General features: G+C 37.5%; 1 protein-coding gene across 1 annotated transcript in view; it reads left to right on the top strand.

The window, feature by feature from the left end:
• The window catches only part of LOC130926797 (syntaxin-binding protein 5-like), a 177,460-nt gene that overhangs the window by 139,548 nt on the left and 19,188 nt on the right, over positions 1-18,724 (top strand). The window contains exons 4-5 of the mRNA XM_057852032.1: positions 4,275-4,375; positions 16,429-16,563. Of these exons, the coding sequence (XP_057708015.1) occupies positions 4,275-4,375; positions 16,429-16,563 (236 nt within the window). The remainder of the gene's footprint in view (positions 1-4,274; positions 4,376-16,428; positions 16,564-18,724) is intronic.

The following is an 18,724-nucleotide window of genomic DNA, read 5'->3' as shown; positions in this document are numbered from 1 at the left end:
AATGGAAAATTCTAAATGAAAAAAGTAAAAAAAAAAAAAAAATTCTAAATGAAAAAAGTAAAAATAAATAAATAAATAAATTTTTGGGAATAAATACATAAATATAAATACAATTGTGGAATAAACAGAACTAATAACATATAATTTTTTTTGATTAAGAAAATATCTTGTACTTATGTATTGCCCCAAAACTGTATGTATATTTGCTAAAGGTAAGTTCAGGTGTCAAGCTGTTAAGACAAAATTAAAATTCTTATCCGTGGTTGTTGTGAATAGTATTTTTCAAATTATTATATTGTGTGTTTGCCTTTTTCCGGATGTATAAACAATGCATGGCAGACAGATCCTCTCGCACAAGTGCAAAATATTTCCCTGGAACAAACATTTTTATTTCGACTGTGTTTATGTTGTACATCATGTTTTATTTTACTTTAATTGCAACAAGGAAGCGAAACATAAATAATTGACAGGGGAAAAAAACAGCGATATTATTTGAAAGGATGAAGAATCACTCTTGGGAGAAAAAGAAGATAAATGGAAGCAATATGTCGAACATTCGAGTAGGTCCTTACACCACTACTAATGAATCAAATACACAAAAAGAGAAAAAAAATCTGCACATAACTGGACTGGTGAAAAAATTACTCACTTTTCTTTTTTGACCTTTTTGTAACAAAATAGTAAAGATTTTGGAGAGGATATTGTCAAATTAACTGACTTGCTGCCATTAGTTATTTCACCACAAATACAACAAAAATGTTTTTTTTTTGTCATTTGTTGTCTAATTTATTCCTGATCAGTTCACATTTCGGCATGTTTTTTCGACAATGCTACTGATTTATTTCACCCTCCCTACACATTGTGTAGTTCTTTTTCACCATAAAGAAATTAAAAAACAAAAAATCTTAATCCTAACATCTAAAGGAGAAACATAAGCAGGGGCAGTGGCACGGGAAGTGTGGTGCTGAGGGTGCTGCAGCAACCCCAGGTGCTGAGGAGAAAAAAAGCATTTTGGTAGATTCTTTTTTTTTTTTTTTTTTTTCATAAATAGAATATTGAAACAAAAGAAATAATTAAAACATATTGAAACAATAGTTTATTTAACTTTGGGGATTACATATACAGTGGGGCAAATAAGTATATAGTCAACCACCAATTGTGCAGGTTCTTCTACCTGAAAAGATTAGAGAGGCTTGTAAGTGTCAACATGGGTAAACTTCAACCATGAGAGACAGAATGTGGGAAAAAAAAACAGAAGATCACATTGTTTGATTTCTAAAGAATTTATTTCCAAATTAGAGTGGAAAATAAGTATTTGGTCATCTACAAACACGCAAGATTTCTGGCTAACTTCTTCTAACGAGGCTCCACTTGTTACCTGTATTAATGGCACCTGTTTCAACTCATTATCGGTATAAAACACACCTGTCCACAGCATCAGGCAGTCAGTCACACTCCAAACTCCACTATGGCCAAGACCAAAGAGCTGTTGAACGACACACACCAGAGACAAAATTGTAGACCTGCACCACGCTGGGAAGACTGAATCTGCAATAGGTAAAACGCTTGGTGTAAAGAAATCAACTGTGGGAGCAATTATTAGAAAATAGAAGATATATAAGACCACTGATAATCTCCCTCAATCTGGGGCTCCATGCAAGATCTCACCCTGTGGTGTCAAAATGATAACAAGAACAGGGAGCAAAAATCCCAGAACCACATGGGTGGACCTATTAAATGACCTACAGAGAGCTAGGACCACAGTAACAAAGGCTACTATCAGTAACACAGTGCGCCACCAGGGACTCAAATCTTGCACTGCCAGATGTGTCCCCCTGCTGAAGCCAGTACATGTCCAGGCCCGTCTGCGGTTCGCTAGAGAGCATTTGGATGATCCAGAAGAGGACTGGGAGAATGTGTTATGGTCAGATGAAACCAAAATATAACTTTTTGGTAGAAACACAGGTTCTCGTGTTTGGAGGAGAAAGAATACTGAATTGCAGCCGAAGAACACCATACCCACTGTAAAGCATGGGGATGGAAACATCATGCTTTGGGGCTGTTTTTCTGCAAGGGAACCAGGACGACTGATGTGTAAAGCAAAGAATAATTGGGGCCATGTATCGAGAGATTTTGAGTGAAAATCTCCTTCCATCATCAAGGGCATTGAAGATGAGACGTGGCTGGATCTTTCAGCATGACAGTGATCCCAAACACACAGCCAGGGCAACAAAGGAGTGGGTTCGTAAGAAGCATTTCAAGGTCCTGGAGTGGCCTAGCCAGTCTCCAGATCTCAACCCCATAGAAAATCTGTGGAAGGAGTTGAAAGTCTGTGTTGCCCAACGACAGCCCCAAAACATAGAGGAGATCTGCATGGAGGAATGGGCCAAAATACCAGCAACAGTGTGTGAAAAGCTTGTGAAGAGTTACAGAAAACGTTTGGCCTCCGTTATTGCCCACAAAGGGTACATAACAGAGTATTGAGATGAACTTTTGGTATTGACTAAATACTTATTTTCCAACATGATTTGCAAATAAATTCTTTAAAAATTAACAATATGATTTTCTGTTTTTTTTTTCCACATTCTGTCTGTCATGGTTGAGGTTTACCCATGTTGACAATTACAGGCCTCTTTAATATTTTCAAGTGGGAGAACTTGCACAATTAGTGGTTGACTAAATACTTATTTTTTTAACAAGTTTTCCTTTGTTAATAAAACCACCTGACATCTTGCTTGCTACTGGGTCACGTTGAATAAGGCACTTGGAATGGAAAGTAAACTGTTGACAGAAGAGGCGATAACATGGCACAAAAACGAATTAGCAAACTTTTTTTTTTTTTTACAAAAGTAGCGATTAAATTCAATTCGAGGTTGAAGACGCCAAAATGAAGATCACTGTCCTTTTGGCTTCTTCAAATAGTTTAGATATATGCTTGCATTGTAGCCATATACACTATTATTGTTTGTTGTTGCTGTTGAGCTGCCGCCGTGCAGAGTGTTGCTGAATATTTGTGTGCAATTTAAACCTTTTAGTTTTCAAATGTGTCCGTGTGTCATTGTGTTGTCTAGTTGCGAGGATTTGCATTATAATACACGGACGCGTTCCAATACAAAAACTCCAACACACTCTAAGTGAAAAAGATTGCCGTCTTTGTAGTAACCTAGTAGTAGTATGTAAACTATCCAGCATGCGTGTGAACTGCCATTGTGCCCGCCTTGTATGGAAAAAACGGGCGAGCATGACAAATTTGGACCAAAACGGCTGTTTTTGGAAAGGACAAACTAAAAAATATCTTCAGCACCCCCTGCTGTGAGTGACTTCCAGCATCCCTGAGCTTGCCTGGCACGGCCAGACTGTTCTCCCTGTATTTTTCAAACACTGAGAGAATAGTCTGGGACCCAGCCCATTAACAGCCTTTCGAGCAAGTACAAAATCAATCGTCAAATCAGATTCGTTTATTTGCGTGACGTGTTCTTAACGAGCAACGTCACTCTTCCGCGTCGGAAGTCGTCTCCACAACAACAGAGATGGCGAACAGGAGAGCTGAGAATATGTTCCAATCCTCGGTAAAATCAGTTTTAAATAACCCAAAACACATCGACACAAGTCATTGACAACTCTCTGTCTCGCGCTAGCCATGTTGAATAAACTCCGCTCTACTTGTATGTTTACTTCCGCGCGCAAGTCCTTCGTCGCGTTTCTAACGTCACATCCGCCCGTCGCTGATTGGTCCACTCCGCTGTCTGTTTGCTGTGGCTTGCTCCGCCCTGGATTTCCAGACTCAATAGCTGGAACAGCGGTGAGTCTGGAGTACCAGGCTATCCCTGAGCAGTGGTGTTTTTTTTTTTTTTTCTTTTTTTTAAAATAGGAAGCAGTTCCACACAAAAAAACCTCATTTTATTCTTCTAAATGAGTTGAAGATTGTTCAAAATGATTTATAAGAACAATGTGGTGGCCCGTGGCCAGAGAGCAGATAATACAAACTGAAATTAATAAGAGTAAAAGTCTGCCTCCCATTTTTTAATACCAAGATTAAAAATTTTAATCTAATACTAATTCTTCCCTAGGCTGCAATCTTAAGTGTTCTAAGAAGTTCACCATGGGAATTCTTTGTAAATGCAATCAGTTATGCCTTGAACAAGGGTCGAGCAGTTTTTTTTTCCTTATCAGTTTTAAGAGGACATTAAGAGAAATTACTAATTTTAATAATCATCGTAATTGGTTATTCACTTGTGGTTTTTTTTTGTTTTGTTTTGTTTATTACCTTCTAGGGAGCATTAGTCACAGCCTGCGCAGATGACACGTTACACTTGTGGAATCTTCGTCAGAGGCGACCTGCTATCCTGCATTCACTTAAGTTCAACAGAGAAAGGTAAGAAGCACTCACAACGTGCACAGGGTCCAAGTCACTACCAATCCTGATGATGAGAAACATGACAGAAAATGGATGGGTAACCTGAACTTAACCTTGTTGGCTGTAACTTTGAAATGGATCATAATTCAATTGAACAATCTTTTTGTTGTTGTTTTACACAAAATAGCTGTCTGTGTAATGCTGATAAAAAGCATATTCCCATTTGTCTGCTGTCAGAGCTAAATGGCAGACAATGCCTTTTATATTGCAATACTGTTTTTGAAAACAGCTACAAAAAATGGAGAAAACATCAAAAGAGAAAATTGATTTTTCAAACGCCTTAGGTGGTTCACGATGGAGCAGTCACAGACACGGACACATTTCATCATACAATTTTCCTCTTTTCTTATCAACGTTTTTTAATTCTTCATAGCTGAGATAAGAATCCTTGCAACATTTTGAGAGAAGGCTTGTTTCAAGAATAATGTTTCAAACTAAAAGCTATATTTTTTGAGCAAAGAGCAATTACACAATTGAACAGGCAGTTTAATCAAAAAGGTTATTGTGCATTATATCAATGGTGTTTATATCAATGGTCTTTATTGTTGTAGTTTCCTTTATGTTAGCCAAATTTGGCTGCCACTGGTGATCGACCATTGACAGCGAATCGATGATCAAATGAATCAGCAATCGTTAGATCGTCTCAATGTTTTTGTTGAAATTTTTGATTGACAAAAAACAAAATGAGGGGAACTACACTTTTCTCCTTTTAAAAATAATAATTTGGGACAATTTTGAATAGGAAAAATAGTAGATATTCTCCATTTTGGCTTTATTTTTATTTGTATTCATATGTCTTATCTATGTATTTTTTAATTTACATATTTTCAATAAAAATAAACAAAATAAGAAAAAAAAACTATAAATACAGTGATCCCTCGCTACTTCACGCTTCAAACTTCGCACCCTCAGTCCATGGTGGATTTTTTTTTCAATTACAAAAAAAAAAAAAAAATACAGATGAGCTGTCCCGAGCCGATCGTGTGGTCTCACTCTCCCTCCCTCTCCCTGTTCTTTGTTGTTCAGTCAATACACTGGAGTTGCTTACCGTGTTTTTCGGACTACAAGTCACACCTGAGTATAAGTCGCACCAGCCATAAAATGCCCAACGAAGAGAAAAAAATATATATAAGTCGCACCGGAGTATAAGTCGCATTTTTGGGGGAAATTTACTTGATAAAATCCAACACATAGAACAGACATGTCATCGTGAAAGGCAATTTAATATAAAAAATACAATAGAGAACAACATGCTGAATAAGTGTACAGTGCATGAACAACAAAATATACTGTCCTCACCAGGACGCTACGGCTCGGTCCTGGCTATTCAGCAGGCTAAACTCCCAAATGCCGATGCTGGATGTCCGTATAATTTGCTCAATCAATTTCTTCCTCGATACCAAACAGGTTCACATCGATATAAATAAATGATAATTAGGTGCTTTTACAGCAATGACATGACACAAACTGTTAGCATGTGTTCGCTAGCATTAGGCTCTGAGTGTCCGATCGTGGGTGGAAAACACACAACAAAAATAGAAAAGATGATACACACAGGTGTTGCCTCCGTAGAGATATTTTACAAGCATAAAGAATGAACAGAGCTACGTAGCTGTCGGTCTTCTTCTGGCGTGTGAGCGCTGTTCTTCACGTAAACAAGTGCAAGTGCGCCCCCACGTTGGCGTGAACGTGGCCATAGCTATTAAGTTATTCAGATAACTATGGCATAAAGAACATGCTAACAAGTTTACCAAACCATCAGTGTCACTCCAAAACACCAAAATAACACGTGAAATGATATCATAATGTGTTAATAATTTCACACATAAGTCGCTCCTGAATACACCCAGCCAAACTATGAAAAAAAACTGCGGCTTATAGTCCGAAAAATACGGTATTAAAGTTAACGATGATTGATAGACGTCTTCTGTATAATCTAACCACAGATAACTGGAAGCCTCGACATCAAAGCGCCGCATGCCTCAATCATCGTTTAACTTGTTAAACAGTTGCTGTGGCAACTCGTTGTGTGTAAGTGAGGAGATTGAGCGGAGTTTAGTTGACTCACTCAATGCAAAGCATTTAATAAAGACAAGCATTTTTGTACTTTATTCTTGTTTGAAAATAATTCGGTGGGACAGAAACATGTTTAAAACTTAACCTTAAAAAAATATATATATATAGTTATTACATTTGAAGTGCTTAAAAACAATTTCTTAAAATATAAATATGGCGGACTTGAAGTTCCGCTCTGAGACCCCAAATTTGAAATGACCAAATTTCAAACTTGACCTACGTATATGCATGTGTGATACATAATTGGAAACCTTAAAATCTCAATTTTCTGGGGGAAGAAAAATTTTGAACAGTAAGGCATTTAAAAAAATGAAAATTAAAAAATGAAACCCCTAAACCCTAACTCAAGGTGAGAGCATGAGAGAGCATAATTAAAGACACCATGATTTTAACGAGATATAATCGCTTACTTACCTTGTTTCGATCCAAAAACTGCGTGTAGGATGTCTTACCGAGTGTCAAGACAAAGCTGTGAATGGCCACAGCCGGACTTTTTGGGTATTTTATGGGTGAAACACAGTAATAAAACAATAGTCACAATGCAGAAATCCCAGACATCAAGGAGTGGTCGAATTTTTCTTTTGCAAATATTTAGCTTTTTAAATATTTTTTCCCAATTTTTCTTTGTTTGGATCGATTATCATCCAAAATATCGGGGATTATCCGACAGTTACAAAAAAAAATACAATCCATTATGAGGTAAATATCCACGACCTATTTACAGACACAATTTTTTTCATTGTGACGTAATTTGTTTAATAGTTTAAAATATGCGAGTGAATAATTTAATAAAGTTGTTGTTTTTTTTTAGCTAAATATTAGACATCAATTAATGATTCTAAGCTAAAAATGATAGACATTTCGAATAATAAATATAATTACTTAACTTCTTTTGGGTGCTGGGTTGAAACAAAAGCGGTTGGGCGGTGTCTGTAAACGGGGGTCTCCAGGGTAAAACAGACAAATTAAAAATAGTTTGGGGGCTTAATACACCATGAAACCATTATGGCAGCATATAGACATATTGTTTTATCAAACACAACAGTTGTTTTGGCTTTAAATACAGTATATTAAAGAGGGGTGCAAGAGCAGAAACTGCTTTTTCAGCCTTGTCTGTGTTTTCCGACATATATATATATATATGTTAAATATATAATGATCTTGAAATACACAGGTTCACAATGCAGTGCTTCTAAAAATAAAGTGCTTTGTGTTTTTTAAGTTGTGTTTTTTCAATTATCCTTTGGGGAAAAAAGTGAAAAAACATGTCTTATATACTAGTATATTTCTTTCCAATGCTAAATCTGAATAGATACATTGTACAAACACAAAAACAAAACAAAAAACTTTTTTTTTTGTTTGTTTTTGGGTTGGGGGGTGGCTACTTTCCGGTTTTTCACTTATCAAGGTGGGTTGTGGTCCCCATTAACCGCGAACAACGAGAGATCACTGTACTTTATTATTTTATTTTTTTTTTATTTGTACTAAGGAATTTGATTTAAATTTAGTGGGGTGGAAAAAGAGCCCCAAAACAAGGTCAATGAACAGAGTTCACAGTGGCGGACAGACAAAATGACATGGCAGGCTCGATCTGACCGCATGTGATGTGTATGATATGAATTTGACGGTTTTAAAGTTAACCTGTAACAAGGCGCTATTTAGAACAATTGTAGTACAGCACAGCCACCCATTTATCCATTGTCTGTTCCACTTATCCCATGCTGGGCCACGTGAGGCTTGTCCTCAGTGACATTGGGCGAGAGGTGATTTAACCTGTGAATGACTAGTGATCTGTCTATTGTGACCCCGCCTCCTACCCGATGTCAGCGGAGATAGGCTCTGACTTCCCGCAACCCGGTAGACCGCATCAGTGGCACAGATGATTAATGGCTACTTCTACACTGCACCATGAGCAAGCACTTGGCAAATGTGACAAGGAAAATAGCTTAGTGGGTGAACATGCATCAACCTTGACCAGAGAGTACTGCAGTGAGGCACAGTGAGAGCTGAACGGGTTACAATAAAACTAAATTACTGGACCAGAGGTGTGTTATTCGGGCAGTTGTACTGTTGTCACAGAGGCTCTGGTTTTTGTATTCATCCATTTTGTATTCGGATTCCGTTCATGACAGCAAAATCCTACACCTGCTGACTTTGGGATGAAGTTGGATTACACCCAGGATTGGTTGTCAGTCAATCACAGGGAACTTGAGCACAGTCACTGAGCGGGAACTGAACTGAACCCATGGTGCCTGTGCGGAAGTCTGGTGAATTAAACATCGATAACTCCAACATCCTTTGATATTTATTCTCTGTCCAAGGGCCTAGGTTTGCTCTCAACATTGGTAGGGACGACATAACCTGCATGTAGACTTTTTGCTGTGGACGGGACATTAATAAGAGACTGGGTGAACGGGGGTCAGGGCTACATTTCTCACCAATATGAACCTAATTAATTGAGAGCCTAAATGATCAATGCAAAATAAGTCGATATTAACTTATACTAACTTTATTGGTTATTGGTGTATTGGTTTAGGTTATAGTTTAACCCTTCAGGTTCAATTCAAAACCTTTGTTTTCAACTACTACTAAAACATTTTGAAAATTAATGTAGAAATAAAAGTTAAAATTGCAATGTTTGAAAACTATTTTTATATATGGCGGAAAACACACACAAGACTGAAAAAGCAGTTTCTGCTCTTGCACTCCTCTATATAGGAAACTGCTGCATTTTAAGCCAAAAGAACTGTTGTGTTTGATAGAACAACATGTCTATATGCTGCCATAGCAGATCCATGGCGCATTAAGCCCCTGAACTCATTTTAATTTGCCCGTCTTCCTGGGAAAACCCTCGTTTACAGACGCCGCGCAACCGCTTTTGTTTCAACCTAGCCATAAAACGAAGGTAATTAATCATATTTATTATTCAAAATGTCTGTCATTTTTAGTTTAGAATCATTAATTGATGTCTAATATTTCGTTAAAAAAAACAACTTTAAAAAATTATTCACTCGCATATTTGAAACTTTTAAACAAATTATGTCACAATGAAAAAAACGACATCTGTAAAAAAGTCACAGATACTTACCTCATAACTATCGCTTCATTGTATTTTTTGTTGTTGTTTCAGTCGCATTCTTTTCGATATGTTAGATGATAAATAATCGATCCAAACAAAGAAAAATTGGAAAAAAAACATTTCAAAAGGTAAATATATGAAAAAGAAAATCTCGACCACTCCTTGATGTCTGCGATTTCTGCATCGCGACCCTTGTTATATGACCATGTTTCACCCATAAAATCCCCCCAAAATCCAGCTGTGGCCATTCAAACCCGTGTCTTGACACTCAGTGATACATGCTACATGGAGTTTTTGGATCGAAACAAGGTAAGTAAGCAATAATATCTCGTTAAAGTCGTGGCGTCTGTAATTCTGCTCTCGCGTACTCTCACCTCCAGATAGGGTTTTGCTGTTTAAAAAAAATTGTTTTTCTTAAAAATGCCCTCCTGTTCAAAATTGTTCCTCCCCCAGAAAGTTGAGATTTTAAGCTTTCCAATGATGTATCACACGTGCATATCGGATAATTTTGAAAGTTGGCTAAATTTGGGGTCTCAGAGCGGAACTATATATATATATATATATATATATATATATATATATATATATATATATATATATATATATATATATATATATATATATAATTACCTATATAACTGAACTCATTTTGTAATGGTTGGTTAAAAGTTGCTGGGGACAGTTTCAGCATTCCGAAAAGTTGCTAGTGTTATGTCCCTACCGTCCCTATGCAAACATACCCCCTTGTCGCTATCCCTGTGGCGCATTTTTTCCGATCAGAATTGAATTTCTTAAAAACTACGTGTTTAGTCTTCACATTATCACATGAAAAAAGGGAAGTTTAATCATGAAATTTTAAAAGGATTTAATACAATTCTGTTTCGAGCATTATGTTGGTGTTGAACCGATAGATATCATTTTTTGGCTCCCGAAACCAATTTCAACACCCGGTTGTGTGCTATTGGCCGACACCGATACTGTACAGATACCATGTTTGGTTTTTTTTTGTTGTTGTTGTTTTTTTTTTTTTTTTTCAATAAAAGACAATAATATGTATATATATTAAAAAAAAAAAAAAACACTAAATTACAGCATACGCACTTGAATTTAAAGGCACTGCTTTAATTTATTGGCTGACAATCACAGCGATAGATGTCCAATTCATTTGAAGTGGTAGTTGATGGCAGCAAATGAATGTTTTCATTCGCTGCCACCCTCCCACTTCAAATGGATTGGACGTATCCTAGTGATAAACTTATTTCAATTGACGGCATAAGTATGAAAATACATTTCATCGCACCGTCCCAAAATGGCTTCATCAACATTTAGGCATTACATCATATATATGTATAATGTGTAAATGTTATCCATTGAAAGGGAGTGAGAGGAACCACATTGACTGGTGGCAAACTGAGTCAGTTGTGTCCTTTATTTAGCACATTCAATGCTATTAACGGCGATAGATATGAAATCCATTTTAACCGGAATGGCTGATATTGAATGATCATGTTTCAGTGCCATTGACGGCGCTAGACGTCCAATCAATTTTCATTGGGAGAGGCTGGTAGCGAATGATCGCTGCCAAATCTTCGATTCAAAATGGAGCGGATGTCGATTGCTGTCAATGGCATCCAATAAGTTAATTTAGGAAGGTTGTTAATGTGTTTCCTTTGTTTAAATGTTGTAACTGGTCATATTCCATTGTTACTGTGGCCAATGTAAAAAAAAAAAATCATTTTGAAGCAACTTTGCTTCAACTTCATGATAAATCTGGATCGTAACAACACAGCTTTTGGGCAGTGTTCATGTTAATAAACCTATGTATGCTTTGGGAAAGTAGTAGGGAGCCAGAATACCCGGTGAAAAACATGCAAATGCTGAAAACATTAAAATTTCCACAGGGGTGTAGTGCTGAAAACCTATGAATAACAACCCCTCAAAATGAGATTTCTGATGCATATTTTAATAAGGAAGAGGAAAATTATCCTCACCGTTAAAATCCCTCTGAGTGACATTTTTATACACATTTTAGTTACACAGTCAATTACCCACACAAAAATAAAGAAGAAAAGGTTTGCCATATTTTTGATCTCTGAACTGTATTGTACCTGTCTTGTGTTGCAATGGGGGAGGAGGCTTCTACAGCTTTCACAAGCAGAGCAGTGAATCATACGCAAAGACAAAAGGAAAAAAATAAAGGGGCCTCGTGAATCATCTCTCAAAGGTGGTGACTTACTATTTAACTCTGTCTCTAGGGTCAACCTAAAGAAAGGAACGCCTGAACACCTCCACTCAGAATAATGCATGAATAACTGGAGATGGTGGCGACTATTGTGTTGTGATAGCTGTCAGTCACTTCTTCCTTCTACAGTACTTGCATGAGTTTTTTTTCTTCTCCGCAGAATATTATTGAACATAATTGAAACCCTAGGCACACTTCTGTGCACAACTCAAAGAACAACTGCTTTTTCCCCCCATGTTGGTTACACAATCATGTAGCTTTTCATGTTAGCAAGCACTTACAGTGGGGCAAATAAGTATTTAGTCAACCACTAAAAGTTCTCCCACTTGAAAATATTGGAGAGGCATGTAATTGTCAACATGGGTAAATCTCAACCATGAAAGACAGAATGTGGAAAAAAAAGCCAGAAAATCACATTGTTTGATTTTCAAAGAATTTAGTTGCAAATCATGGTGGAAAATAAGTATTTGGTCAATACCAAAAGGTCCTCTCAATACTTTGTTATGTACCCTTTGTTGGCAATAACGGAGGCCAAACGTTTTCTGTAACTCTTCACCAGCTTTTCACACACTGTTGCTGGTATTATGGCCCATTCCTCCATGCAGATCTCCTCTAGAGCAGTGATGTTTTGGGGCTGTTGTTGGGCAACACGGACTTTCATCTCCCTCCACAGATTTTCTATGGAGTTGAGATCTGGAGACTGGCTAGGCCTTTCCAGGACCTTGAAATGCTTCTTACGAAGCCACTCCTTTGTTGCCCTGGCTGTGTGTTTGGGATCATTGTCATGCTGAAAGACCCAGCCACGTCTCATCTTCAATGCTCTTGATGATGGAACTATATTTTCACTCAAAATCTCTCGATACATGGCCCCATTCATTCTTTCCTTTACACAGATAAGTCGTCCTGGTCCCTTACAGAAAAACAGCCCCAAAGCATGATGTTTCCACCCCCATCCTTCACAGTGGGTATGGTGTTCTTTGGATGCAATTCAGTATTCTTTCTCCTCCAAACATGAGAACCTGTTTATCTACCAGTATTTTGGTTTCATCTGACCATAACACATTCTCCCAGTCCTCTTCTGGATCATCCAAATGCTCTCTAGCGAACCGCATCCAGGCCTGGATGTGTACTGGTTTCAGCAGGGGGACACGTATGGCAGTGCAGGATTTGAGTCCCACCCGGCGCATTGTGTTGCCTATAGTAGCCTTTGTTACTGTGGCCCCAGCTCTCTGTAGGTCATTCACTAGGTCCCCCCGTGTAGTTCTGGGATTTTTGCTCACCGTTCTTGTTATCATTTTGACGCCATGGGGTGAGATCTTGCATGGAGCCCCAGATTGAGGGAGATTATCAGATGTCTTGAATGTTTTCCATTTTCTAATAATTGCTCCCACAGTTGATTTCTTTACACTAAGTGAAGAATCAAGAGTTATAGAAAACGTTTGGCCTCCTTATTGCCAACAAAGGGTACATAACAAAGTATTGAGATGCACTTTTGGTATTGACCAAATACTTATTTTCCACCATGATTTGCAAATGAATTATTTAAAAATCAAACAATGAGATTTTCTGTTTTTTTTTTTTTTTTTCACATTCTGCTGAGCTATATCGGGAGTTTTTTCTGTGAGCTTCTTAATGAGCTATTGTTTTGTTTCATGTAGTTATTATTGAGTCCATAGCTCAATGTATCTCAGTGGTGGCTACAAACAATAATTTGTGATTGTAAATATTGACTGGGTTCAACCTGATACTGGAAACCCCAAAATGTTCATTCGGGAATGTCAGAATTTTGCAGACGTCGATTCCAAATAACGGTCCTAATGTTGTTATGCAGACTACAAATAACAGGGAATTAATATCTGAAATTATTTGTTGAACTTCTTTCAACAAGAGTGTTAAAAAATCACAAATTATTCACAATTCATCATACGGTTTCCCTACTCAAATTATTCTTAGTTCAAACCAGTGTTGTTTTCGTCAACGATGACTATACTGAAAATATTTCGTCAACTAATAATTTTTTTCATGATGATGACGAGACGATAATAAGCCAAAAACCTGTTTTGGGAGACTAAAACATAACGACACTAATGTGAGACAAAAATACACAAAAGTTTCTGTTACATGTTCACAATCTATGACATTTTATGTGTAATTAGCTTACATCTTAGCAGTGTCTGGTTGTGTCACTCACGTGACTTGCTGCTGCTCTCCAGTTTCCAGGCTTGCACAAATGGTAAGATTTTTTTTTTTTTTTTGCCAGAGAGAATATGCAATGTTGCTTTAGCCTTTAAAGGTCATCGCTGAGTGATCATCACACACTAAATGTAACTCGTAGTGTTAGCATAGCATTCACGGTCACGCTAACATTAGACTAATGCTAATGGGAAGCGTCCTCTTAAACACTCTGGCAATTTTTTTTTTACATATAGTTCGTGGCGTCCAGGTAGGTATAATTATTTGAAAATAATGTACAGAACGGTTTTATGCCGAGTGTGTATTACCACCAAATTGGCGTTCTCCTTGAAGACGCTACAATATGTGTTCGTTTGTCAATGTTCATTCAAAGTAACTGGAAACCTTTATTTACTTATTTTTTGGTGTAATTTTTATTTTTATTTTACAGACGAAAACATTTTTAATAAACGTCAACTAAAACTTGACTAGGTTAGTCTTGAGTTTTCGTCAACAAAAACTAGACGAAGACGAACACATTTTCAGATGACTAAAATATGACTAAGACTAGTAAGTATTATCGTCCAGAAGACTAACTCTAAAACGAAAATTAAAAGGGCTGCCAAAAACAACACTGGTTAAAACAAAATTCATCATTTCTTTTTAGACAGTTCTGATATAACTAAACTAACTGTTATTCGTGGAAGGATCAGAATGAAATTTGATAGAGCTAATTAATAGATTGCTGATTTGTTTTGTAGTTATTACGTTTCTGGGTTAGCGGGGGATCCGAGTGCAGGGATAATAGGCAAACTGGCAGTGTCAACAATTTATTGACAGGTTTGGCAAATGGTGACGAAAGTCAGGTGAGCCTTTTTGGTGGGTGAGCAGGCAGGCAAGTTGTACTAGGGAACAAAAGCAAAATTACCTAAATAACATATTGTCAGGATTCTTAACTGACTGAAGCTGGAGTCACGAACTCGTTGAGCTGAGTTGTTGATCTGGTGATGACGTGAGGTCAAGGACCAGTTTAAGTAGGCTGTTGATGATGATCACCTGCACTTGATCCCAGGCTCACCTATCTGTTAAATCCGGTAATCAAGCCCCCCCACACACACACACAAAAGAGGAGAAGCAGGACTCAGGGGCCCTGGCAGTAGTTACTCCAGTTATGCTATTTTTTGGGGGTAGCAGGTGGTTGTAGTTCATTTGAACTTTTGTTGCAATCACTTATTTTCATGGCCCACTTGTAGCTGGACGGGATTCATCTGGATCTGTCATATCTGCCCTGTGATTTATTAAAAACTTAGCATATGGCTTACCATGCGGTTCAAATGGAACAACTGCCATTGCCTTCCTGTGCTTATATTTGTTTTTTGCCAATTTGGTTTCCTACTTTAAGTTAGACTACATGTCATAGGGATAATAAATATATACATGATGCAGTGCATTAATTAGATGGGCCACATTAAGGTTTCCTTTTCTTCCAATGCTGCTGAATAGTTCTTTGATTAACTATTGACTCTGGCTGAGAATTTTCTTATTAGAAGAAGGCGCATGTGTCCATAAAAAAAGAGTAACAGGGCTGGGTGAAATAGGCAATGATACCCGGATGATAGGCACTGCTTGCCGGAGGGGAAAATAACAGGAGAGCCTTCCTGCCAAGTTTCAAATGAAAATTTCAGGATGAGTAGGCCCATGAATTCTATGAATGAGTCAAGAAATGGCTGGCATGGATGAGGGCAATTATAAACCTCATTTTATTAAGGGTGGTATGGTATGGTGCTGAATTCCAACATCACTGCTTTGCTAGCTGTCAATCAACAGGAGTTCTATATTTTTAACAATTACCTGCTCTGGAGAAAGTGCCTGAATATTTACATCTGAATGTTAACTGAAAGTGAACACGGAGCTGAAATTTAGATGAAAAAAAAACCTGTTGACTATCCAGTAATGACTATAATACATCACAGCGCATTATGGAACTCCCTAGATAGCATGCAAGTATGCCCCACACTCAGGGTTGTGTGCACTAAAGAGGATATCACTTAGTTAGTGCAATAAGGCAATCTTACAGAAAGATTGCAACATGAAATTGTGCATTATCCCATCATGGAGATTGTATCTTGGTCTTTTGAATGACTTTCAAGGAGATAATTTTTTTTTTTCACAATTTAAAACGGTCCCTTGTCTGACAAACGTCTCTTACGTTCTCAAAGCTCCATGATGGATAAAGCATTACACCCCACTTATAGTACGAGCTGTCACACTCATGTCAGGTATGTCATCTATTACCATGACAACAAAGACACTGATAACAGGGTTTGTCCCAGTGCTTGATAAGCCTGGCGGGCCACTTCACTTCTCAGTCATACATACCAGTTTGTACTTTCTATGCGTATCCTAACCGTTTTCCTCCCTATTTTGTTTCTTGTTCTTCAGGATCACATTTTGCCACCTTCCATTTCAGAGTAAATGGCTTTATGTGGGGACGGAGCGTGGGAACACACATATCGTCAACATCGAATCCTTCATTTTGTCTGGATACGTCATCATGTGGAACAAAGCCATCGAACTGTAAGTGCTACATACAATATAATTATGTACAAATGATTAGTTATGTGAGTTGAAACTGAATTTTTGCTAATCCTCGGCCAGTTGAACCCTTGAAGGGAAACTCGGACTGAAAGACTTGTAGGCTCTAATGGGCCACAATTGTTGTCTTTTTTACTAAAATATGTTATTAGAAACACATAAAATATTGCCATTGATTTAAAAGTCTATAATATTTAGTAAGTTTTGACGTACAGAGGGCGCCATGTTTTATGGACGCTCTGGGTGATGACGTAGATTGTCACTGTCACTCGATGAATACTACCAAGTTACTGCAACTTCTTCTACACTGCGAGACGTCCAACACATGCACTCATAGGTTAAATGCGGCGAGTGCTTACTATTTGTGTTTTTATTGAGTCTTTTATTACCTTTTCATTGCCTCAAAATACTTTTTGCATGTTTCCCTCTAATACTTTTAAGCATAGTGTTTTCTGCGGCTTGTGGTAGCTTTAAAGCAGATTGTTGATCTGTTGACCACATTTTTCACGTAGCATATTTAAACCACCTTTATTTGATATTACTACGTTTAAGTATTTTCTTAAGGCAGCTTTAGTATGTTCTGTCTGTATGCATATAAACTAAACAAGCGGAAAGCGCACGGTAGTACTATGGGTGTCAAATTTATCTCTTGTAAGACGTTTTGCCGGTGTAGCACATTTTGGCAGAACACAGTTTTTTTTTTTCTTTCTTTCTTTTTTTTTTTTTTTTTTTGTCTTTCCTGTACATTTTGCTTTTGCTGCTCGTTTTGTGAGATATCCACAGTGCTGTCATGCTTATTATGTTCCTCTCGGGTTCAAATTGAAAGGGTTGAACATATCACATGTTTATCTCGCTAAAGTCATACTCTTGAAACCCGGCAGCGTAACTATGTGACGTCACCCCCCTCCGACGTCAATAACAAGTTAAACTAATTTTACAAATAGTATAAAAACGAAAACATCAAGAGGGGTTTCAATATCAAATTATTTTAACTCATAATAACGTTTATCTTTTAAGTACTACTAGTCCTTCTGTCCGTGGATCCGTTTAAAAGAGCACTAAGCAGAGTCATTGGCTACCACACAACTAGACGTCCAATGCCTTTGGAGTGGAAGAGGCTGGCAGCGAATAACGGCTGTCAGCCTCTCTCAGTCAAAAGGATTTGGACGTCTAGCGCCATCAATGACACTGAAATATGAGCATTCACAGCCATTCCAGCCAGTTTAAATGAATTAGACATATGTCTCGTCACTGGCAGGCAACAAGTTAAAAACTATAAAACAAACAAAAACAAAAAAACATGCAACAACTTTACAGTTATAAGTTTTTACATTTTATTTAATAATTTGAAAAATATTTTTAAAAAATAATGACTGATAATAAGAACGCAGTATGCATAAAGATAACAATTGAGACACATTTTGGTTTTTGGAAGCCACACTTTTACACTAAAATATGATGTCCACATATGTGGTTGACAGATATAATTTTTTTTAATTACCAAAAAAAGTCACTTGACCTATAAAAGGTTTATAATCAGGGAAAGCGAGAGAGAGAGAGAGAGAGAGAGAGAGAGAGAGAGAGAGAGAGAGAGAGAGAGAGAGAGAGAGAGAGAGAGAGAGAGAGAGAGAGAGAGAGAGAGAGAGAGAGAGAGAGAGAGAGAGAGAAAAAAAAAGGCTTTGCTCAATTAGACATTCATCACACAGGTATGCTCTTGTTGCGTTGTAGGTCAGGGTCACTGCGGTTTAACACTGATTAAAATGACATTCAACAAAAATGTCTCACAGTATAGAGTAAAACGATGAAGTCTTGACATTTTAGAACCCAAATGTCAGGGATGACTTAACCGCCTTTTAAGTTGTATGCACGCACAACAAAAACTGAACTCTGATCTCAGTAAGATACGCGTCACGCAAGTCCCAAAAAATGGAAAAACATACAATCGCCAATATAGATTGACATCTTATATAGCTATCAATAACAGCACTGTGGCATTCATGCGTTTGATGAGGTTTTTTTTTTCTCTCTCAAATGTCACCCACCCACATCACACTCCCTGGTGTTACACAGACAAGCTCCCTGCTACCATGTCAGTCACTCAGCACTTCCACACATAGCCATCTTGTTCTCTTGTGACAACCCA

This window comes from Corythoichthys intestinalis, chromosome 12, assembly GCF_030265065.1.
Source record: "Corythoichthys intestinalis isolate RoL2023-P3 chromosome 12, ASM3026506v1, whole genome shotgun sequence".
Lineage (NCBI taxonomy): Eukaryota > Metazoa > Chordata > Actinopteri > Syngnathiformes > Syngnathidae > Corythoichthys > Corythoichthys intestinalis.
The sequence above is the reverse complement of the archived record's forward strand: the minus strand, read 5'-3'. Positions and strand labels throughout refer to the sequence as shown.